The sequence below is a fragment of the Pempheris klunzingeri genome, chromosome 2 (assembly GCF_042242105.1).
Source record: "Pempheris klunzingeri isolate RE-2024b chromosome 2, fPemKlu1.hap1, whole genome shotgun sequence".
Lineage (NCBI taxonomy): Eukaryota > Metazoa > Chordata > Actinopteri > Acropomatiformes > Pempheridae > Pempheris > Pempheris klunzingeri.
Window position 1 is genome coordinate 21,712,861 of NC_092013.1, and position 25,167 is coordinate 21,738,027.

At 42.7% G+C, this 25,167-nt stretch overlaps 1 protein-coding gene across 1 annotated transcript in view; it reads right to left on the bottom strand.

Annotated features, from left to right (window-relative positions):
• The window catches only part of LOC139218566 (plasma membrane calcium-transporting ATPase 1-like), an 89,035-nt gene that overhangs the window by 49,871 nt on the left and 13,997 nt on the right, over positions 1-25,167 (bottom strand). The window contains exon 2 of the mRNA XM_070850188.1: positions 5,169-5,595. Within this exon, the coding sequence (XP_070706289.1) occupies positions 5,169-5,364 (196 nt within the window). The 5' untranslated portion in view covers positions 5,365-5,595. The remainder of the gene's footprint in view (positions 1-5,168; positions 5,596-25,167) is intronic.

Below are 25,167 nucleotides of genomic sequence, written 5' to 3' on the forward strand. Positions count from 1 at the left end.
ATGTGGCTCTTCATGAAGCTCTTTGTAACCCAAGTCCTATTTGAATAAAGTTTGCATCTCGCTGTATGTCTGCGCCTCAGACCTCTCAACGTGTGAGACACTCAGATTTTGTAAAATGATGAGAAGGACAATCAATGACCTCCAAAGAGGCAGCAGACTGATTCATCAATGCACATTAACCAATGGGATGCACAGCTGCAGCTGAGTCTTTGTCATACTGTGTGTGTGTGTGTGTGTGTATGAGAGTGTGTGTGTGTGTGTGTGTGTGTGTGTGTGTGTGTCTCTGTGTGTGAAGTCAGGTTGAACTCGGGACAATGACAGTCTGCTTGGTGTCCAATCGGCAGCTGATTCTACAGACTGAAAGCAGCTGAGGAAGAAACATCTCATTATATCACAGTCAGAGCAGCGAGCTGATACAGACACACAGTTAAATATAACTGTGTGAGGTCGCTAACTGCTAGCATCACACTTCTGTTACTCAGCTAACCTGATTAGCGAACTGTTAACTGACTATCAAACAGTAAAACACGTTTCTGTTGTGATTTAGGATGTGAGAAACATGACTGACACTGACTGTGCTTACATGACCACAAGAAACCAGATCAATGTGAGTAATCGGGTTCAGGTGAGAAACAGATAACCCCTGTGTGAAACTCGGGTTTCATGCAGGTTTCCCTTCTGTCTCTGAGACACAGTGCTCACTTGAACTGGCTCTTCATAATCCAAATGACAAAGCTTTTATTGAGTTATAATCCTTGAGATTTTTGGTTATTTCAGCCCCCAATTTTTGATGCAATTTATGGTCCATTTTATTTTTCAGCAATAATCAGTAGTACTTACATTCTGTATTTACCTCTCCATATACTAGTTTTTGTTGTTGTTAGTGCTGGAGTCTGCCTTTTCTGAATCAAATTCAAATTACTTTTCTATGCACTGGAGATTCACAGGAGGCAGAGCTGTGCTTCAGTACTGCTAATGCAGATGTAACATTTTTTCCTGATGTTGCTTCACATTAAAAGTGCAAACTATGGGATGACTTTTGCTAGGAAGCAGGAAATGTCTAAAACCACATATACAAAGGTCTACAAAAAATGTTCTGCAATTTGTCAGTAGATCATTTTTAACGATCATTTGTAATGATCGACCAAGAGAATGCTGTTTGATCTGCTCTGCTGTGGGATTTGAGAACCAGCACACCTCCATCACGTCAGTAACCAAGTCGTTTCACTGTTCAGTGCACAGCATGAAATCAGGCCAATTAAATGGCCAAAGGTTGATTATTAACCTTTTTTTTTTAATTAAAACTATGTGAGCCGATGAAACCTCTCAGCTCACGCTTTGTTTGGCTGCACTGTAAACAGATATAACAGTTCTTCTGCCTTTGTTACATTTTGGTCAAACTGTGTTTGCTGCCCCCTGTGGTCAATACATGTGAGATTTCAACCAGAACTCAGCAGCCTGCAGCTTCTCCCCCCACAGCTTTCAACCATATCGCACTGTCTTCATCAGATGTCATTAAAATGGATTGGTTGGCATTAGAAATAAAAACTAAAAATGGTGTGAACAAACATGCCACTTACATCGAAATAAACTAGACTAAAAAACAAAAACTAAAATATTGTGTACTTACAAAACCAAGATCATTGTAAGTGACATCTGGGAAAAGCTTATCCACTGATGAAGACTTTGTGATACGGTTGAAAGCTCTTACGGCTAAAACCCACTGGGAGCGTCTGTGTTGCTTTCCAGCTGTGCCGCGGCAGACGGAGCTGATTGTGCCCTCTCTAGTCAGTGCTTTAAGACCCACCGGGAGCGCCGCTCTGCTCCGCAAAAGATTCGCGCCACTTTTTTTTTTTTTTTTTAAAGCTCCCCGCAGCCCGACCACATCAAGTAGCACAGAGCAGATGAGGCGGGTAGGAAGTCAGACAAACAAACGGCAAAGAGAATCCGTTCAGTTGTCAAAATAAAAGCCCCCGTGCAGACTTTAGGTCGTATATTCCACCACCACATCAATATTATTTGACATGTTAGAAGCAAGGCAGCATGGTGGTGCTGTGGTTAGCACTGTTTCTGTGTGGAGTTTGCATGTTCTCCCCATGCTAGCGTGGGTTCTCTCCGGGTACTCCGGCTTCCTCCCACAATCCAAAGACATGCACATTAGGTTAATTGGTAACTCTAAATTGCCCGTAGGTGTGAGTGTGAGAGTGAAAGGTTGTCTGTCTGTCTCTGTCTGATTGGCTGGCGACCAGTCCAGGGTGTACCCCGCCTCTCGCCCGAAGTCAGCTGGGATAGGCTCCAGCTCCCCCTGCGACCCTGACGGATAAGCGGTATAGAAAATGGATGGATGGATGGATGTTAGAAGCATGAAAATGACCAAATCAACAAAATCTGAGTAAGTCAACTAATCATCTAGGCAAAATGCACGGCGCCTGACTCGCTCCTGAAATGCTCCCGGTGGGTTTTACAGCCACAGGGCTGCAGCTGGAATGTGACGTCCCCGGTGGGTTTTCGGGGTAACAGAACAGTCCCAACCCAAGGTTACTTTTTTTCTATCAAAGAAAAGGTACAATAGCATACTGATAGGTGTATGAAAAGAAGATAAAACTGCCTGATAATATTGGCCTCCTGGTATGTTTATCTGGCTGTAAAACAATTAATATGCCCACAGAAATGTACATATACTATGATACAGTATTTCATCGATACATCTCACTCCTGCTTCTTCTCGCCATTCACAAGTGAATCCCAGACTGTAACCAGATCTTTCTTAAAGCAGACACAGTGTGATAATATACGTCACATTCAGCCGGTGTAGCAGTGCTGCTATTAATGGGTGAAGCCTAACACTAAACTATCCATCAATTCCTACACTGGGACAATCATACAACGTGACACAGCATCATAAACAGATTAAAAGAGCCACTCCACTGATTTTAAGTCACTTTGCCATGTCATGATAAGTTCTACTCTGTAGTTCAATCATGGAAAAAAAATTGGGAAAAAAATAACCCTGATGATGTCATAGTGATGCCATCAGGGTCATCTCATCTTGGACTATGAGAGTTCAGATTTATAATGGAAAATATGCCACACACACTGGAGGTGTGGAGGTTGAAAGACGTAGATGTTTACCAGACAGGAAGGGTGTAATGAAAAGGCAGTATCCAGTCGCATTATGGGTCCAAGTCCAACAGCTTTATGGAAATACTGAATCACCAAAGCACTAAAAAAATCTCAGTTCACAGAAAATGATGCCGTGGAAGGACATGGTATTGCTGATAAGACAAACAGCAAACAGTATCTGGGTTGAAACAGGGCTGACACTTGTCATGTATCACACTAGTTAACTGTGTTAGTCAATCATTGCGTGCGTGTTTGCCCTCAATCTTACATTTAGGTTTCCCACCCATTTTTTTCCCTCTCCCTCCCTCTCCACAGTGAAAATATAATTACAGTTTCTTCATTAAAGTGAGTAATTTCTTGCGTGGAGGACGCAACTACAGCTGTCCTCTGATTACTAAATGGAACAGAGCAATGATCTATGGACCCATTAGGGGAACGGGCTGGAACTAATTTCAATCCTGGAATGGACCGATAGCTGAAAACACTCGTGCACACACGCACACACACACACACACACACACACACACACACACAGAAGGATCAAAAGATGAGAGAGGGAGAGACAAACAACAAACAGCAGGATGTCGGCCATTTTCTGCCCTCACATGAGGCTCTGACTGAAATCCAAACTGATCAATCACCACAAAATATGCAGTGTGTCCACTGCTAGAGATGTTGTCTGTTTCTTTGTATGAATTGTCAATTTTTATCAGCTCACACGCTTCCACCTTCTAATTCATTTTCTATATAAAGATTATGTCTTTTCTATGATAATCAACATTATTGCTGATGTATTTTCATCAGTGCACCTGAACTAGACTCAGTTTACCATCCAGTGAGCGCGGAGACTGATGGTGTGAACAGATGAAAGTAAAGAAACATGCTGCTTTGGTCTCCTTTTCCATCAACCAGCAGTTTGGCCATTTTGAGACAAGACTTGGATTGCAAAATGTGAAAGCCTGGCATGTCATTATCTTATGTTGCTCTGTGTACAATGGTGCAGAGAACACATTTCCTATTAGGAGGCCTTGAGGCAATCATTTGCTGTTGGGACCTAGTTAAGGAGCTAAAACAGGATTTTTATTCAGCAAGGTAGAGGGCTCTGTTGGGAGTGGGACACATTCGGTCCCGTGGGACCCAATGCAAATCTCACGGGAGAGGGCAATGTGTGATTTTCGTAGAATGGAAACTGTAGAATTTGTTCCTTTATGTGTGAGTCAAAGATCACATTGTCTTGAAATAACCGCCGGTTGATTTAGAACAAACACCACGTGGATTGATCAGACATTAAACAAGTCTTCCTTCTGGATAAGCATTTAGCCAAATGATCTATAAAAATCAAATCAAAGTGTTATATTTAAACAGACAAAGTTATTGGAGTATCTTTGGTTAACATGCCGGGTATGCATCAGAGGACTGCACTGGATTGGAATCCTGCAGGTCCCACAAGACCCAACGCAAATATCACAGGAGCCGATGGTTTTAACTTTGGAGTGGGTGGTCGGGAAAGCACACACTGTGGGTGTGGGCCATGCAGGGCTCTACAACAAGGCAAAAGGTGGCAAGGTTAGGCAACAGTGCAGGAGCTGCACCTTGCTGTTGATTTGACTGAATGAGATTCAGATCACTGGCTCCCTGACGGGTGATTAAAACCATCAGTTTTAACATTGATTAATATCTTGATTAAATGAAATATCATTTAAAACAGTGATTCCCAAATTATGGGGTGTGGAAAATTTGACCAAAGACCAATTCAAGTCATGAGTATATTTAGTCTAGTCCAATAACCTTGAACTTTCCTCAGTGCTCCCTGCTACATTCACACCGGCAGGATGCTGCACTTGAACTAAAGTAAAAATAAATGAATAAAAATATATTGAAAAAAAAATATTGTAGGCTTTGACAGAGTTTTGATTGAAGATAAGGTGCCTGATGTGTACGTTTTAATTTTGGCAAAAAGCGAAATCTAAATTGCTAAAAATTTGTTCTTTCCTTATGATAAACTTGGGCTGAATCAGGAAATTAACATGTTGATTCATCATTACCTTCAATAGGGGATGTTTTCAGGCGGCGGCAGATGCCCTGCACGTCTCCGAACCCATCTTGGATCTTGTTGACGGCCTCCGCACTCCGCAGCTCCATCAGGTCCCTCAGCTCCATTACGGTCACCCCAAAGTCCACGTCATGGTTGCCCTCTGCAACCGAATTCCCCGGAGGGTGGTCCGCCGTGTTGTTGGCCATGCTGCTCTTCTTCACAGCAGTGTTGTTGTTTTTTTAGTTGTTGTTCCTCTGAGTGTCTTTATCAACCTGATGTGTAAGTCAGATGGGGTCGTCAGCACACAGGAATTGTGGGTAGTGTAGTTTTCACAGGAGGCAGGTGGAGGAGATGAGCACTGAGGTTAACTCCTGACCCAGACGTGCATGCTCCTCTCGAGTTACCATGGAAACAGGGGCGTAAACATATTTTTGTCACTGCAGAGGAAACAGAAACAGGACAGGTCATTATAAACCAGATCCAGACAGGAACCGGTGTAAACACACACGAGTCGAACATTAGCAGCAGCAGACAAATCAGTTCAAGACTCTGTTTGGTTTTTACTAATTAATAGCACAGAGACTAATTGGGCCAATTAGAGGAGAGTTTCTCATCTCAGATTATTAAAGGAGTCCGCTGAATCACTGAGGTCGTTATGATATAAACTGATTATTGGTTTGCGCTGCTCCTGTGAGACACATAATTGGTCGGTAACTTTCTGCTCTCCCTGAACCGTCTGCTCTGAGTTTACAACTCTGATGTACAAAAGAACAGTATCATTTTTTAAAGACTAGATTTTTTTTTTCTTTCCTGTCAGTTATGGACAAGTATATTTCATCTGTCACAACAACAAACTTCAGTGCGTCACTGGAAAATAAATCAGTACATCAGTTTCAATCTCCTTAGTTCAAGGTACAGATATATGTAAACCTTCATCTAACACTCATTAACACTCAGTTCAAAAGGTGTAAAAGAAGACAACTGTGATCAAACTGTGACCAAAGGTACTGGAAAAATAAATGAGAACAATAAAAAGGAAGCTGGACTCCTTCAGCACTGAATACACTGCAGCTCTGTGAGCCAATCAACACCAAGCAGAGGACCATACACCAATGAAAAGGGTCAGTGAGTGTGTGTGTGTGTGTGTGTGTGTGTGTGTGTGTGTGTGTGTGTGTGTGTGTGTGTGCGCCAAAGTGGGGCATTCCAACCCATCAACACAGATTATGTAAGTGCACATCAAAGGCTGTCCTCCATTTTTCACTGTTTAGAACACTAAACAGTGAAACCAAGAAGCACACACACACCATTACAGCCTGTTAGAGAGGTACTGCTGTTGGTGCTGAAGTCAGGGCTCTTTAGAGTGGTGACTTGTGGTACAGGTGAAACAGGCAATACCGCAGGTCACCTACTTTGGCAACATTTGGCACCTGATCCACAGAACGCCATCGCTGAGATGAAGTTTAATGATAGAGCGCAAACTTTAAGCAGTGCAATACAACAGCTCTGCTCCAAATATCCCCATCTTTACAAAACCCATAATGGTTAGCCAAGTATGATACCCATGTGCAAAAATGCAGCTTGGGGATTGAAGTTGACTTCTCACCTTTGGTTTTTACATCCAAAGGTTTTATCTTTTCTTTTTTAACACTGAACCAGATGTTTTCTAACAGTCTATTTCTAGTACTTCCCGCTTTTACCCAATAAGCAGAAAATTAAAGATCCCAAACAGAAACAAGAAAATAAAACAAAGGGAGCAACAAATCCATTAATATTAGATTTTCTCTGGTTTTCCATCAGTCCATTTGACAGAACTAAGGCTCAGTGGGTCATATCAATGCAGTTATTTCCCTGAAATACTGAAGCTTCATTCATTAGTCATTCCATTCACAGATATTTACTGTGTTTTAAACCTGTGGACATGAAGGCAAACAACTCAAACTATTTGAAATTGTATGAAACCCTTTTTCATAAAATCCTGTCCTAGGACGTATAAAAGCAAATTTCTGATTAGCCCAGTTTATACAGTGAGGGCACCAAAACATCTGGGACGTCACGGTTAAGACTACAGGGTTCTGCTAGTTTGTTCCACTGTATCCGTTTGTACCTCAGAGCCTCTGTTGGTCCCTCAGGAACTAAAACAGGAACTAAAATCTGGGCTCATTAACCATTCATTAAATAGACAAAAAAACAAGATAAAAAACCTCAGGAAGTAAACATGGCTTTAGCACATTTCTGTTTGTGTTTCCACCACATCTAAGGTAAAACCATAGATTGTATAAAAGCTACGTCCACTTCTTTTATACAGTTTATATTTAAGACCAGTTCATTGGGAATACTTTGTCCAACTGGGGAAACAAGCTGCATTTCCAGTTGGGAAAAAGCTGATTTTTGGGTCAGTGGTCAAGGTTAGGGATGGGTCAAGTCCCCAGGAAATGAATTTAAGTCTTTGTAGTGCGCCCAGAAGTGGCCTAAGTAAACCTATTTGTGTGTGCAAGTGTGTGTGTGTGTTATGTAGAATAGACCAGTACAAATGCCCTCTCTCTGTGTTCAGTAATTATCCATCTGTTCATGGAGCAGAAGTCAAGTCATTATTACAAAGAGACAACATTGAAATAAAATGAAATAAAGTGCCCACAGTAAACAGTTTTCTGAACCACATTAATGTTTGTTGTACATTATTACACAAATACTCGGTGACGTCACTGCGATGAACGTATTAATTACGGATGATGAGATTACTTAATTGCACAGGCACTTAGTAGAGGAAATGTACAAGTATTTCATGAGAGCAGATCCAAAGAGTTACTCTAGTGATTCACACTACAGCAACACAATCAGTCAGTGCGTTTTTAACAATAATGGAAATAATGGCAGTAGTCTGTAAATAATAATGCTTAAGCATGATGTTTCCAGAGAACTGGCAGCAGCCATTTTATCTAAAGTCATTTGAGGTCAAGTAACATTTTCTTATCAAAATTTTTTTCACTCTTCACTTGAGACAAACTGAGACAAACACACTTGTGTCACAATATAAACTCACATACAGAAGTGACCATTCAAGTACTATTACAGAAAACGCTGTTTTATTGCAGCCTTTTCTTATAAGACCAAAAGAAAGTGGGAATAAGTGTCAAAATTGTCCATTGTCAGCAGTGGAAGAAAATGTGTGTGAGAGGCAGGAAGGGTACTATGACCGAGACATGTGCGTGTATGTGTGCTGCGTTTACTATGGTGGAATATTCTGATGAAAACAGTAACGGCCTTTTTACCAGTCAAACAAAGGCATCACTGTAGGAGTAGCTCCAGGCTGCTGGTCTATCAGGCTCTTCCCGCTCGAGCTATGACTTACTATACCCGTGTTTCCTATTCTCAGTCCAGGAGGCCCTCTGCCCTGCATGTTTTAGACGTTTTCCTGCTCCAAAACACCCGACTCAAATGATCAGCTTGTCATCAAGCTCTGCAGAGGCCTGAGAACAACCCATTCATTTGAATCAGGTGTGTTGGAGCAGGGAAACATCTAAAACATGCAGGACAGTGGGCCCTCAGGACTGAGAAACTCTGTAGTGCACTTATAAACTAGCTGCGCTTCAGTAGGTTGACTAGCTAGTACGAGTGTTAAATTGTAACATCAAGCGAGTTACACTACCGACATGACATGGCAGTACATCATTCCTCACGGGTCAGCTTTAACTCTGGCCGTGGTACTTGTTAGTAGTAATGTGGAGATGGTGTGCAGGCGAGTGAGTGGTGCTAGTGGCTTGTAAGTGAACAATAGAATTGTGTTGCGGTCCAGTGCCATTATATCCCGGCGTTGAGCCTTTCAACTATTAATGGCCGGCAGAAAACACTTAATGCAAAGTTCTTACACTTAAGGAAGTCTCATGACTGGGACAGAATTAAAAAATCTTGATCTGATGAATAGTTGAACACATATGAGTGATACTAGTCACCTGGGCAGGAGTTTGTAGCACTTTAACACACAAAAGAAATCAGAATGGACAAAGACTCACAATATCAGAGAGAATCAGTTTTTAAGCTGCGTTTAAAGCAATTCACAGTCAACAGTCTTAAACTAGAAACAGCCAACCTGCTTTAGTTGATGTTGTTTGTCGTATATTTGAGGTTAGTTAATTCCAACAAAGCTTCAATATACAGTTCACAGTTCAGTTTGTTTGGTTTGATCAAATCCACGCTGATGTAATTCTACTATGTTTTAGCACGAGCAGTACAATTAGGTTTTATGACCATCATACCATAACCACACCATTATACCATAGTTTAGGATAATGCAGATAAGTTTTCCACAATATTTGCATATATGTTTTTATACATCACATTTCATACATGGGTAGAGTTGGGAGAACTGTGAAAGAGCAAACTGACTGATTTCCACTTACAAATACACACATACACCCATACCCTTATGCTGCAGTGGGTGTGGTACCCCCTTCAGTCCAAAGGTGAGCATTCCTATCTTTAGACCTTAATGGCACACCTGCTAACTCACACACACAATATACAGCACACTTATCTCGTCTTGCCCGTCATGTGACTCATTTTGTGTTTGGCTGTTATGCTTTAACGAGCAAGTGTTTGATTAATGGAGAATACTGTATGTACACACACACACACACACACACACACACACACTCCACTAGCCCTGCCACATAGTTACTTAGCACTTTGCCTGACGCGTAGCATTAGATGCCTTTTTAGAGGAGAGAATAAAAAAAGGATGTGTGTTTGAGTTTGAGAGAGAGAGAGAGACACCAATAATATGCACAGTACTCTTACACTCAGCACTGAGCTGAAAAACAGAGTGAAATGAAAGTAGTGGACAGTTGAGGTGAAGCAGAGAGGCGGGAGTCAGACAGCAGACAGACTGCCGGTTATGATAACGACGGCGAACAAGCTGCTGTCTCTCTGTGAAGACTGTGATCTGACAAACTGCAGGTCTGATCGGATTGTTGTGGTGTCGGGCTGCTTGGACCAACATAAGTCAGCTGACCCCTCCCACACCAACTAAATTAAAATAGGTTGCACCACAAAGACGACAAGAGATGTGAAGATGATGATGTAAAGATTGTAAGTTCTATTTCACGGGAATAACGGAGCATACCTCAAGCTACAAATCATTATGCCAGGCATTTTAGACTGTAAGACCAAATAACTTCTGTCTATATCAAAATGGCTTGTCAGGTAAGTTTAATATGTCCTTTGACCCCCATTTATGATTTTTGGATGTTCAGCTCATGATGCAGTCGCCTCCTGTTTACAAAGCTGACTGCTGTTGAGTGGGCAGTGCTATAGTTTTACACCGTACTTATTCCTTCACTGGCTAAGACATTTCTTAAATTTTCATGTTGGATAGTTTGAAACCAGCTTGATAAGAACAGAGGAAGAACATAAATACAGGATGTTATTTTGTATATCGCTGCGCTTTATCAGTGAAGTGGAACTACACTGCAGGCTGAATTAGGACACGTGCTAATATCAAGTTTCACTTTTCTACAAAGACATGGAGAGCTCGACAGGAAGTGATGTTCGTACTTCAGCTGTCTCTAAATATAGATGGAGCATCTTTGTCAAAAAAAAAAAATCAAAACTGGAGCATCTTTAATGGAGCCATAAGGCAAGCAGGGATCCAGTGTGTGTGTGTGTCCATGTGTGTTGTTGTGTGTGTGTGACAGTGTATCTGTTCTTTGTCCATCTTATCGCTTTGTTATTGACTCCAGATGAAATTATGCTACAGCCACCGCGCTGCCAACCACTCAGCTTATATGTGTGTGTGAGATACATTAAGCTTGTGTGTGTGTTAGTGTGTGTGAGTGTGTGTAAAGTGCCAAGCAGAACAAACTGATTTATGTGTGTGTTTCTGAAGCAGCAGGGGGGACAGTCTTTAATCCTCCAACCCAGTGGCTCTGGATCTGTCTGTGGACTCTTTTAGGTTTTATTTACTGAAATTATTTGAAATTGTTTCTTTTAAAACAAAACCCACAAACATCCTCTCTCAGTCCGTGATCATAACATGTAGAGATGGAAAGACCACGTTGTATGACTCATGCCATTGGATTTTCCATCCATATTCTAATACAAGTGTCTAATATAAGATTTTGAAAAAAAACATCTGAACATATAAAAATGTACCAACATCTGCCGGTACACATGTAAACAGTTTTCCAAAAATAATCCGCCTCAGTGAGGACCTGATGTGAGTTTTGGCAGAGCACTCAGCACACTTGTCAAGGTTAAATTTGGTAAACTAAACAAAACCAATAGGGAGAATGACTCATATGGACAAAAATCACATCCACCATGTTGTTATTATCAGGAAATCAGATGTACATTAACACAGCACACTGTGCAGATATTTCACCTGCTAGACATTTCATTAAAACATTTTTAAAAAGGTTTTTTGGGTTTGATTAGGGGACCAAAACAGTCAAAGGACAAAATCAAGCAGCTGCTATCAATAATGATAATAATCTGCTGTGAACACCAGACCAAAACCAGTCCCAGCACCAACTGGGGAGAGGTCAAAGGTCACTGACCAGGAGAAACCTGTTATCATGTTACATGTTCATGTTCACTTTATTACCATTTTATTTAAGAAGTAGTATGTGTAACAGTTGTCAACAGTCAGACCTAATGTTGTCTGGGGGAAACTACAGGAAACAGTGTAGGTAGAGTTGTAAACATAAAGTGTCTGAGCTAGCTGGGCTAACAACAGAATTCCACTGAGTTGTAAATTATACGGCTCCTTATCAAACACTTTACTCTCATTAATCTCTGTCGTGGTCTTTACACTCACTGCAGCCAATCAGCATCCGTCCTTCTGTGCTGCTTGGATTACTTCGCCAGAATATGAGATGAGAGGTCAACTGCCAGCTGGACATTGGACATCGTCACAATTTCACGTGTCGGCCTCTGAGGAGTTAACATTCAAATGTGCTGATAAGTTCACTAACTTTAGAGGATTTTAACACGCACACTTTGACTCTCTGTGGTCTCTTATTTTGTATTTCATCCAGTCCAGCTGCTGCCACTGGCTTGTTTCTGTTCGGCCTAAAAATAAAAATAAATATTTGACTCAGAATTCTCAAAATCTCACCCGCACACATGTGCGACCGGTTTCAGTTCATGAAAAAAGGTTTGATTCTTCTCTCTGTTCATTATATTCAACTAGACTGTCCCTCTGTTCGGCTGCTGTTATCCTCCTTCCTCTTCCTCCTCTCTGCCTCTGCAGACACACCTGCTCTGCATACTAAACCAGCAGCCTGCACCGCCATCCCATACACACACACACACACACACACACACACACACACAATCCCACTATGCAAACTCGTTGCTAGCCACGCCCTCCACACAGAGAGGAACTTTTTTTTCTTGTTGCACCCAGCAACAGATCACACACACACACACACACACACACACAGAATCATGTCAGACTGACTTCACATAGACATTTCTACATGCAGGACACGTCAAACAGCCGACACAGAGCCCGTGTGTCTTTGGCCTAGGCGAGGATATGTGTGAGTGTGTGTGTGTGTGTGTGTGTGTGTTTGTGAGGGAGACAGAGAGAGAGAGAGAGAGAGAGAGAGAGAGTGTCGCAGCATGACAGAGTAACAAGAGAGCGAGAGAGAAAAAGAGAGCGAGGGGCCAGGAATGCAGGAGACCACACCCATATCTGCAGTCATGTGACCTGAGTGGAAAAAGGAAATCCCCACACTGCAGAGAGACGAGGCAGAGGTCTGGACTCAGTGTGGAGAGTCACACACACACACACACACACACACACACACACACACACACACACACACACACACACACACACACACACACACACACACACACACACACACACACACACACACACACACACACACACACACACACACACACACACAGCTGGTTGTCTTAGCTGAGTTTGTGCACATGCATACCACAGACACAGACAGTAAGACACACACTTGCACTCGCACACAAATGACTCATCACAGGAAACAGCACAGGTATGGACTGTGATGCCAGTTTCCTGTTTGTCTCTTAATTATTTTTAACCGGCTCCCTCAACACCCTTTAGCTAACTGGGCAGTGGAAACCCCTGCTGTATGTTCAAACCCAAAGAACCTTATTTAAAATTCTAACAGAGGTCACAAAGTTTGTAAAGATACCAAATAAACCTCCAAATTTTGGAGGGAGTGTGCCTAAAGTGATGAACATGCAGAAACCAGTTTATCGTTTACCCAGCCAGTGAAACGAGGAGGGGCCACAGCAACAAAGGCTCTACCCTCCTCTCTTATTGAATGTGGGAAGACCCAACACAAGGGCATCGGAACAGGTGAAACATCATCAGACTTTTTGTGAGGACATTTTGAACCAAACGCCCTCTGTACGCCCTCATCAATTCTGTATGTTATGATAGCATGTATGAGGGGGTTGCTGTCTGTATTGGACATTGTGTTATGCCTCAGTATGTTGTAACAATGAACATAGCAAGAGAAAGGAAAAAGAAAAAGAAAAAAAACAGCCATCATCCAACACTCACTCTGGAATACTGAATACCGACTGTATTGCGTTATTGTGATGAAGGTGACATCACACACAGCTGTATGAAGATAAAATAAACTCTCCAGTTGTCCATCTCCAGACATACACTAAGGCTGTAAATACGTATGAATTATCTATGAGTTTCCAGGATAAATGTGTGTGGGAATCTCATTCCTGGGATTCCTGACTGCCTGGCTGGATGAGTGGACAGCTTAAACAACCTGAGGCCCCCCCAGTCTATTGTACTGCTGTGACCGTGTGTGTGTGTCTGTGATTACTTTACTGTTTCAGTAGAGAATGGTGATAAAGCTGGATTGTCATCCGTCGTTAGTTGTTATTTGCAGCAAAACATCAAACTCCTGCGAGCTGAGTGGCCAAAGTCCTGTAGCTTCTCCTGCGTCACCACCCACAGTTTCTGTCTTTTCATGCTTAGTTACTGCTTTGTAACAGGTTAAAATCTGGACTCTTCTGATGCTAAAAGCATGTTAATAGGTTGAATTGGATTCTTACAATGCTGACTAAAGCCCAAATGATACTTTCTCCTGGCCAAGTGGCCACAAGGGTCCATATTATGTAAATTTAGTCATCGGCCCATGTCCGAGAGGGTCTGCATGGACCGTCCACATGCTGCAAAAAATTCTGATCCAAATGAACTGAACGCACCAATTAAATACGGCCTCCTTCTATAATGGGATTATATCGAGTCCTTGAGAGGCTGGTGAAGATACTTCTGCCACAGTAAACTGAGAAAACTTTGGGTTTTGGACTGTTTGGAATACATCAATGTGGGTTTGGAAAAATTGTGACCATTTTCTGCCATTTTATAGAACAAATTCATTAATAGATGGAGAAATCACTGGACTAATCAATGACAAAAACATTTGTTAGTTGCAGCCTGAGTGTAAAGATGTGTGATCTGTGACAATGGGCACGAGACAAGAACTAAAAACTACACAATCAAGCTGCGTGTGCTTGGTGACAATGATTCCGTGCCATCAGATGAAGCGAGTGGACAGGGTGACCACACAGAGACAAAGAGGTGGAGGGAGAGGCACTGCTGAACTCGAAACTCGGGAAGACACAGGAGACAGCAGCACAGAGGACGTGACCTTCATGTCCTTTATGTCCTTCATGAAAGAAGAAGGCCCCAAGGGAAGACAGATCTAAACCAAACAAAGCAGCAACATCTGGAGAGCGTCCAGAGATTCAATAATCCTGTTTATAGCCTGAAGCTCAGCCTGTTCATCACTGCAGAGTCCCGATCCACACTGATCATAACCCAAATACACTGAAACAGACCTGCTCCAGCCTGTGTGTGTGTGTGTGTGTGTTTATGGCAGGGGAAGACACATCAGACACCGTTGGTACTGGTCAGTCCCCAGGTGTGAATGTGCATAAGGAGCATTCAGATAAAAGCCTCCATTGTTTCAGCAGATGAAGGAAAGCAGGCATCAGAAATCAAAACACACAGTGGGGCTGAAATATTTAGAGCACTGTCCCTTTAATGTTTGAGCGTTTCATGAAACAATATAGTCCATTAGGGTTTGTTCAAAATAGTAAAATATGGCAATGTGCAATAAGATATCTGAACGTACAAACAGGAGCACAGGAGTGAAACTACAATCCATATCACAGAGATTCATTTAGAAGCTACAAAAGAGTTTCCCATAAGCGCCGGCTGTCGGCTGGATGGACATTAAAACATTTCCAGCAGAGTACTTTCTTACTGCTTCAAGTCACGTCTCCATCACTTCTTAGATCTTGTGTTTTTAACTATATATTTGAAAAGATGCAGTACATTAGTCATTGGATGTTCTTAAGTTATCAGTGAAACAAGCTGGACAAACAGCTTGGCCCACAGCCAAATCTGTGTTCACCAAAGGGCGTCCGAGAAAGTCGGATTTTAAACATAAAACTGCTTAATTCAGTGTTTTTAATGGTTTTAATTATCAGGTGGGTTTGATCTTGGGTTTAACATTTTGTACCCTAACCATGGTCCACTTTTTCAGCCACACGTCTGGACCTTCATCGGGAGATAGAGATTATGATTGTTGCCATGGAGATGCTTTAGATTAGAACCAGTGGTCTGGATTATTTTTATTAATTCACTGCACTGTCAACACAAACGCGCCTTGTTCTTCTGCTCCGTGGTTTTCTTCAGACAGGTGGACAACGAATCCACAGCCAGCTAATTTATTCACTGACGAAGCACAACGTGAAGACCGAAGATGAAACCTTGTGTGTGTGTGTGTGTGTGTGTGTGTTGACCGTGTAGTGACTGAATTAGCGTAGCGGTAAAATAATCGCCCACTTATCCCCACAACACCAACACTTCTGCTGTGAAGTTCTTCTTGCACTCTCCAATCAATCATTCCCTTCAATGCAGCACCAGTCCTTCACTAGTGGTGAATTATAGTATTGCGGCACAATAAATACACAAAAACAATGGATTACTGAGGTATTTCTCCCTATGAAAGTAACAACAGCAGTTGTCCGACCAATGAGAATATGGTTGGAGATTAGCATATCAACCTTACTCAAAAATGTGGGTAGAAAATGTGTTATTGAAATAGCATCTCAAGCAGTGTGAGTGTTTGTTTTTACTGTCTGTCGCTGATGAGCTGCAGAGTCAGCAGGTCTCAGGTGTTTTCTGGTCCAACCTCACCACCAGGGGACCCTGATTACTGTAAACGCTCAACATTGCAGCAACAAACACTTCATCGTTTTGATACTTGAGAACATTAGATCCGAGCACTCTAACCCGTCTCACCCTTTTAAAAGCTGAAGGTATTTTCCGGAGGAAAGCTGTGGCAGACTGGAGATGAAAGTCCACTACATGAGCACTGATAGACAGGAGTTTATTAAATCTGCACCTTAATGTGAGTGTGTGTGTTCATGTTCACAACTGAAAAGACACTGCGCTCTGAAGATAGGCTGAACAACACGCAGAGTCTAAATATCACAGGCGCACTATGTGGCCAAAAGTATGTGGACAGTTCTCTTAAAACTGCACAACCACTCAGGGATGGTAGTAGCCGACAGTTTGATATAGTTGGAGGTGTGTGCTGGGATGTCAGCTGGCAAAACCTTTTTTCACATTTGAAAAAGAATGTGGCTGGGGTCTGTTTGAGGTCTGGCTGGAAGCCAATGGTCCTCTACAGCTCAGCGTCTTTGTACAACTTGTACAAGTGACACCCAGTTTTGAGCGATCCAATCAAACTGAAGGGTTCAATCTATTTCACAACTACACACCACCCACATATTCTGTATAACTAAATAAGATAAAGATGCTCTAACTGCCCTTTCACTGTGACTTTATTATTGAAGCATGAAGTGAAATTTAAGACTAGTGAGCCAACTTCCAACTTAGTGTCAACAGCTTGTGTTTGGCCTGTTCCTGTGACCCCGTGCACAAAGCCAGGTCCATAAAGAACTGGTTCTCCCAGTTTGCTGTGAAAGAACTCGTCTGGCCTGCACAGAGCGCTGACCTAGTCCCCATCTCACACCTTTGGGATGAACTGGGAAGCCAACGACGAGCCAGGTTTTATCACTCAGCAAACCTCACCGATGCTCCTGTGGCCGAACGCAGCCAGATTCCAAAATCTAGTGGAGAGACTTCCCAGATGAGTGGAGGCTGTTAATGGCCGTGGTGTTGGAATGACACGTCTGCTCATCACATGTGTGACTTATATGTCCACGCGTTTTGGTCATGCACTATGTGTTATAGACTCGAGTTGAGGAATATACTAAACTGAACTAAAAATTGTTTTAACTAGCTTTTAGTATTTAAGCAGAGAGAAGTTTTGAAAAGCCACTTCTCTGCGGGTTCATCTGTCCTTCACTCTGTTCTATAAGGGAACCCTTGGAGTCAAACTATTTAACATGAATTCATGCATATATTCATGCTCCTCCTCCTATTCCCACTCTGACCGCCGTGCTCTTTGAAGGGGAACTCCTTTGATGTGCGTCAGCATCTGTGCAGTTAAGACCCTCCCAATTAGCTCCAACAGCTAACGAGCTCCACAGGGCTGTGAGGGCGGGGCGTCCCGGCTTTGATACGCCCAGGTGAAAGCACCTGCAGCTGGGGTCGGATCCGGCTGACCTCCTCTGGGCTGCGCACTAACAGGTGGAGCCGCAAACCAAAATCCCTCTGAGGATGCAATCAAACACTGCTGCTGTTCTGATAGACAAGACCAGAAGGCACTGATCAAGTCTTACTGAATTCCTGGTCTGAGTCTGATTTTCTGTTGGCTCATCTTTTTTTTCCTCCATTTACTGTTAGCAAAGACCTCAAAGAGGAAATGAAATAGCCAAATGATGACTGAGCTGCAACTGTTGCGGTTTGTTAGCTTACCCTGCTAGTCAGAAGTGCAGGTGAATAGCAAAAGCAATTTGTTTAATCGTCATCTTTCCGGAAGGTTGTTCCCAGCCTGCTAGCTCTCACAGTTTACGTTACCAACAACCCTACCCACATTTTTTCGCTGGGAGAAATCTGGTTCCACCATGTTCTGTTCATTTGTACTGCCTCACTGAGTAACAAGCTGACATTTCTGCAGGCAGCTGTGTTTTACAAAGTCAGCAGACAGATGGACGTGGCTTTTGGCAACGCACCCTGCTGAAGTACGAGCCATTGCCTGCTGCAGTTACATGCTAAGAATTTTGATTTTGACTATTGTGGCGCACATCAAAGTCAAATGAGTCAAATAAGCGTCAAATGAAATGAGCAGAGCAGCAACACTTCAGGGCATGTCAAGCATTGTTTGTCTAAATGTGGACTTGGGGAACTGTGGAATTGAGACTGTACACAAGGACAGACAAGAGCACAGACTTGTGTCTATGGAAATGTGCCTGAAGTGACTTTATACCACAATCACTGAGAAAGAAACAGTTTCATTTTTAAGAACATGGCAAAGTAGATTTACAGAAGTGTGTGAGAGCTGATTGCGTGACATGGAGAGTGTCTCCAACATGTTAGATAACGGCGGCTGTCTGCAGCTTGCTGATAAGCAGGACACACCGAGTGGGACACAGCCGCATTTTCCCCTCACGAGGTAAATGAAGACGCTAAAAATATGAGAGCTCAGGGCTGCAAACATCCTGACAAGATGACACAAAGACACAAAACAATTCTACGAGTCAGACATCAGGCCCCGCCCCCCCCGCAGCTGACATCAGGGAGGTCATAACTCAACATGTTATGGATGTCGTGTGAGGGAGACGTGCAGGGTAAAGTGTGCACACACCTTGTCACTACATTTCACTTTGTCTCTAAACTTCTGGTATCAGTGTTTCCACATGTCAACATGTCAGGTGGCCTCTGCGTGTAAAAACACTTGGTACAAGTACAAGTACAGATATCAGGTGCCACCAGGAGAGGCTTCTAATTGCCTCGTCAGAGTGGTTTATTTTGGAACCGATTCAGGTTCACTCCCAAGGACTCCCATGGAACATCTCTATTAGCATTTTTAGCCAGTTTCCTTAATAGACAATCATCGTCCAAAATGGAGTCTGGGTCAGTGTGACGAGGGGTAGGATCAATCTCCTGATGATCAGACTAAATGTCCATTTAGTTTCTCTTTAGTTTTCATTATTCAGTGTGACATCATTGTCCTCTGTTTGGAGAGGGGGGGGGTTCATTTTCAGACCTTTTGTTAAACATAGCCGTGGGTGTTTTACAATGCATCACGTGTCAGTGTTTACCTTGACAATAGAGTCTTATTGTCACCTGGTCTAAACGCTGCTTCAGCCTTTGAGTCTGGGACACCACTGATAAGTGTTTAGGGTCAACATGTTTAAAATGGTGACATTTAAGTACAGCACAAAATACAAGCAGCTTGAATCTAAACAAAAGGCACATGGCACTTGAGCAAATCGATCGAATGAATATGTAAGTAACTCACTGAGCTGTTTTGCATGTAAACATGCAGAACAGGTCTTAACAACAGTGCAGGTCAAACTGTGGCATGTAAACTGTAATCATAACCAGCAGAAGGAAGCAGCTTATCTCAATAGTTTGAATCTTTATGGAGCAACCTGGTGTTAGCCTGACCACATCCCCTAAACATATTCAAAGCCCCCCCTCACTGCACTGGGAACACTGGGAGCAGTCAGCAGCTTCCTTTAATGTATCAGCAGCCCAGATTTAAAGTCTCTGTGTTTCTGTCCCTTATCAAAAGGGAAATGTCGAGCGGTTAGGAGCTCTTGAGCTTTGTTTTATGTTCCACAACCTGCCATCACTCTCACTTTCATTCCCTCTCTTATAAACTCAGCAGACTGTGTGTGCAAACAGAAACAAAGTCATGAGAGTCTGCACACCGCCCACAGCCATCACTACCACAAACTACAGCCAACAGGCTGCAGGTTGGGCATGTGACTGCTGCAGAGCCAGCAGACACAATGGTCTCCCTACAATAAACTTTATTGACACAAAAGTTTCATCAGCAGTGTGTTGCTTGAGACTACACAGTGTCTTCACTGCTGTCCGTCAGTTAGTGTTGGTGGGTATTTGTTGGAGACTGCAGGTCACCAGTTTTCACTTTCCAACAGTGTCATCATCACTTTTGAAACTCCAAGACCAGTTTCTGGTGTTGCACTTTCCTGTAGTGTGGACAACTGGGGATTGATACCAGCCCATTAAAACTATGGTTATTATATTGGCCTTTAAGTCCATTATTGGTTGACCAACAGAGGAGGCGGTCCACATCCTCAGGACAACAGACAGTTAGCAGAAATTCTATGGTTCCCGTTGAAATATTTAGACTACTGTCTTAAGTTATTTTTAACCTTCAAAGCCTAGTGAAAAAAGTGGAGGCAGCTTTAGACATCTGACAAATCTGGTCTATATTAAGTCTGACGGTGTGCTTGATTTCAGTGTAATATTTGATGCAGGCGGCCATTCAAATATCAAACATGTCTTGCTGTCTTATTAACTACAGTGATCAAGGCCTTCAGTTTCACTGTGAGCTTTCTGTTTTAACTGTGGACATGCAGAGCTACACTGGACAGGGAAATAAAATCGACGAATAATAATTTTCTTTGCCTACCTCCTCATGGATCCTGCTGTAGAACTATTTATGAAAATTTCTGTTACTTGGAGGTTGGAGTCACATTCGATTGAAGGGAGAAACCTCTCAGTGAAGCTAACACAATGTGAACATCTGATGGGAATTTGAGACCTTTGCCTTTATCACTCAAACTGCATTTTAATGATTTTCAAGTGACAGATTTATTATTAACAGTCACACAGGTTCATATCAGGTTATTTTCTGGTGGACTGCACTAAAAAAAATGACGGTTATGGCTATCTGGCAACACAGGAAACACAATGCATGGTCAGGAGAAAAGTTGGACATTAAAAGGATGGGCTGAAAGAAATGGCGGAGGGGTTCAGGTCTACATCAGAGTACAGGAGTCATTATGATGACCATTATTTATCCGTCTACACAGCTCTGTCTCAGGAAAGTCCTGGAAGAGGACAGAGAATCCACCTGTCTGACTCCGAAAACATGGGAGATTCAGACGGCAAACTCGCCTCTTTATCAGTATAAAGGAACTCCTTGGCTCAGCCCTTCGCCACCACAGGAACTTAAAACACAACATTAAACCTCCCGTCGGCCTACATTTAAATGTTGGCGAACTGGCACCATTAGTGATATGCTGAATTAGCTTCCGTTTGCACCTATGGTTGTAAAGACAACTATCACTGGATTACTTTGTTAATGAAGAAAACGAGTTCTGGATTCATGTACTTTTCCTCAGGGAGTGTAAGCCACACTCAATCACAAAGCCTGTATATCATATCTGTGTGTTCAGATTTGACTGAGCCGTGGCACATTTTACATATATAGCGATCATTGGGCGCTAAGTAACCAAAGGAGGAAGCTCCTCACAAAGATTTGCATGTTTCAAAAATCACCTTATGAGAAAATACAGGTTACAGGTAAAGTTCCTGTAGCAGAAAAGGACTCCAGTTTAAGTTTTATGAGTAATAACAGAAAGACCTTATCTGACTATTAGTAATTTAACACTTTCTGGAGTCTTAACAGGCTCGGCTGTGCACAACATTTGTTAGGACATTTTCTTTCCTATTGTGCAGTGAAACACCCATTAGTCTCTTCCAGTCCTCGGCGGTGACACAGCACATTAGTCTGCTCCCAGTCACAAGATGCTCCACCAACAGTCATCTGAGGCTGAGGGGAAAAAAAAAAAAGCTTCACAGTCTGCTGTTTGTTGGGCTGAAAACCAGTTGGACAATGTGACACCAAGCATTCCTTGGTTTTATGAAAAATAACTGCTCGGGGTGACAGAGAGGAGTCTGAAACACAAGCTGCCATTCATGTCAATGGGTGGGGGTGGGGGTGGGGGTGTATCTAACAGTCCAATCAGGGATCAGCTGAGTGTGACAGGGTGGTATCCAGAGGAGGAATGTGATGTGAGGAGGTGACAGAGGAAACATGTTTCTATGTCAGTGCTCAGAGGATCTACAGCCAGTTCGTGTCCTGCAGGTACACAACCTGAGGATGCAGCACATTTGAAGTGCTCCTAATGGTAAAGAAAAATACATACATTTGATAGACAGCCAAAACTAAAATAGATGCACTGGGTTGTAGGTAAATAAGAAAACAAATACAGAAGAGAGAAATGGAGGTAATGTTTTTATACGGCAGCATATAGTTTTCTAACAGTAGATTTAGGCTGTTTCTGCACTTTTTTGTAACTTTACATGGACAGGACACATTTCATGATACGCTAACAAAGCTTGATTACAGAAAAGGAAACGAGGGCTGACGTTACATCTTATTAACAACTCTTAGAAATTGAAGATGAAAACTGTACTGGAGGAGCTATGCTGCTGTTTAGCAGAGATACGCACAGGTAAAGACGTTTGGTGAAGAGGTGCAGAAGCATGTTATGCTTACAGAAGCCTTCACTTATCACAGCAAATCAGAACCGGGTGTATTAGAAAAACAGTAGAAAATCATGGAGTGTCTGTTATTATGAGGTTGACATGTCAACTTTCATCAACCTTCTAAACAACTTAAGTTAAATTTGCATGAGCCCACAAAGCATGTGTCCACTGAGAGCTGCGATGTGATCTGTTGTTCCAGCCTCTCATTAGCTTGCACATATCTTAGTCACTTCTTATCTCTGAATCACATCGCAGGGGGGAAAAGTAGGACATGACACATGACAAATGCCTCTAACTACTTTTTCCTCTACCAACAAATACACCAGGAGCCGTTTGCCGTTCAGTGTCTTGCTCAAGGACACCACAACACAGAGAGGTACATTAGAAGGAGCTGGGGATCCAACCGCCTACCCTGTTGCCTGTTCGACCACCTGAGCCACAGCCACCATTTTCAGACATATAGCATCAACACCCCCCCCCACTGAAAGCAGAACACAGCAGTATGACACATTCAAAGTCACATGAAAACACGCTGTATGTGAAACTGCGCCGTATGGAAAAGCACACACAGCTCTCATGTGCCTCTGCTCCACCCTCTCCTGCTCATTTTTCCCTGGTGAACTTTGAAATGAAAAGCCACTTCAGTTTCATTGAGCACATGATCTCGCAGAGCTGAGGCCAAAGGCTGTGCTGAGAACACAATCACAGGTCAGAGGAACAAAACCTCCAGATCTGATTCTGATCCTCGGAGTCAGATGTCACCAACTCGTAACGACATTAGAGTTCAACAAACTTCAGTGGAACCACCGAGAATAAATTCAGCCTTTGTACAAAACTTGAGATTTTACCAGACACCAGAGGAACAGGCATGTCGCTGTTCCTTTTTGATGTTTTTTTTTTTTATCTTTTAAGAGATTTCATCTTGTCCCAGTTTGGGGTGTCTTGGCTGTGACAGCAGAGTGTGTGTTCAGATCTGAGCTGTGCGTTTCTGTGTGTGCAGGCAGCGATGAATGGCTACATGCTGATTGTGTGCAGTCACCGTGGCCAAACAGAGCAACGCCCAGCTCACCAACACAAACAGTGCATTCCACCCAGTCCACTCCTCACACACAGACCAGAAACCAGCACCAGGACTGAGGTCTGAGCAGCACTCTGGGCTGGTAGACAGAGGTGGTGTGTGTGCTGCAGAGTTCCCTCCTGGCAGAGCTCCCAGTCAGCCCGACATCACACTGACAGGAGGACAGAAAATAAACCACAGCAGGGATTCTCTGCAGCGTCTGCAGTCTGAACAGGAACCAGGACTGTGGGGTTCCCTCACAAAACTGGTCACCCAGTGAGACCCCGACTCCCCTCATATCATCATGTCAATAGTCAAGCTCAATAAATAAATGGCATGTTTTAACGATGTTTCACACATATATTTTCAGGGTGGGGGGTGTAAAGGTGTAACTCCCCCCTCTCTTTGTATGTGTCATGTGTGACATGCTGCTCTGTTTAACTGGGAAGTGGACGTACAACGTGACTGATTGATGAATCACTGCTGAGCTGATTAAGGCAGATTCGGACACATTTCATTGTCAATGCAGTTACCACATGATGGTGTGATTTTGCTCCACTTCTCGTTTTACCATAAACCCAATGAGCCCAATACTATTTTTCAGAAGAATGTAATAATTTCCTCTGATGTTGGTGGATTCTGTTTGTTTAAGGCGAGGCGCCTCCACAATAAAACTTTGTGGGAAACTCTGAGACACTCAGTTAACTGTTATATAATCGGAAAAGTTAAAAAAAAAAAAAAAAACTGAATCTAGAGCTGGACTGAAAACACACACACACACACACACACACACACACACACACACACACACACACACACACACACACACACACACACACACACACACACACACACACACACACCACCTGTTGGCTGTGTGAGTACAGGGAAGTGAAATTTTGACTGTTGCCAACACAACATGAGGAAACCATCGAGCCTTCACTTCCTGTTGGCTCTCCGTCCGCCCTCCATCTGCTTACTTCCTTCTCACTCCAGAGTCTGAGTGGAACCTGGTTCCTCTGTTGGACCCAAATGCAGATTACTGGCGTGTTTTGAATGTGTTCAAAAGCGTGTTTATCTTTTTTCAGTCTTTCTCGACTCAAACAAAAAAAAAGGTCAAACATTTTCCACATATTCCTGGATGTTGAAGGGTTTGGTCAACATGGCAAAATACTCAGCGAGATAAAATTACTTTATCAGCTGTGTGTAAATATAATAAATAATGAAAATAATCATTTCTTGCAGCCCCATTGTGGACAATGTTACAAATTGATGAAAAACATTCAACCAACAGTAGTCTCTCAGTTCAATTTCCAGAAAATACACTATGTCACAATACATACGTAGCACTCCTGACATGTAGCAACCTTAATTTGTGATGGCAAAAATACAGAAAACCCTCTAAGTCGTCACTCCGGAGTGATTGCACACACCTGTATGAATGACCAACATCCTTAAAATACAAAATGCAACACACACACACACACA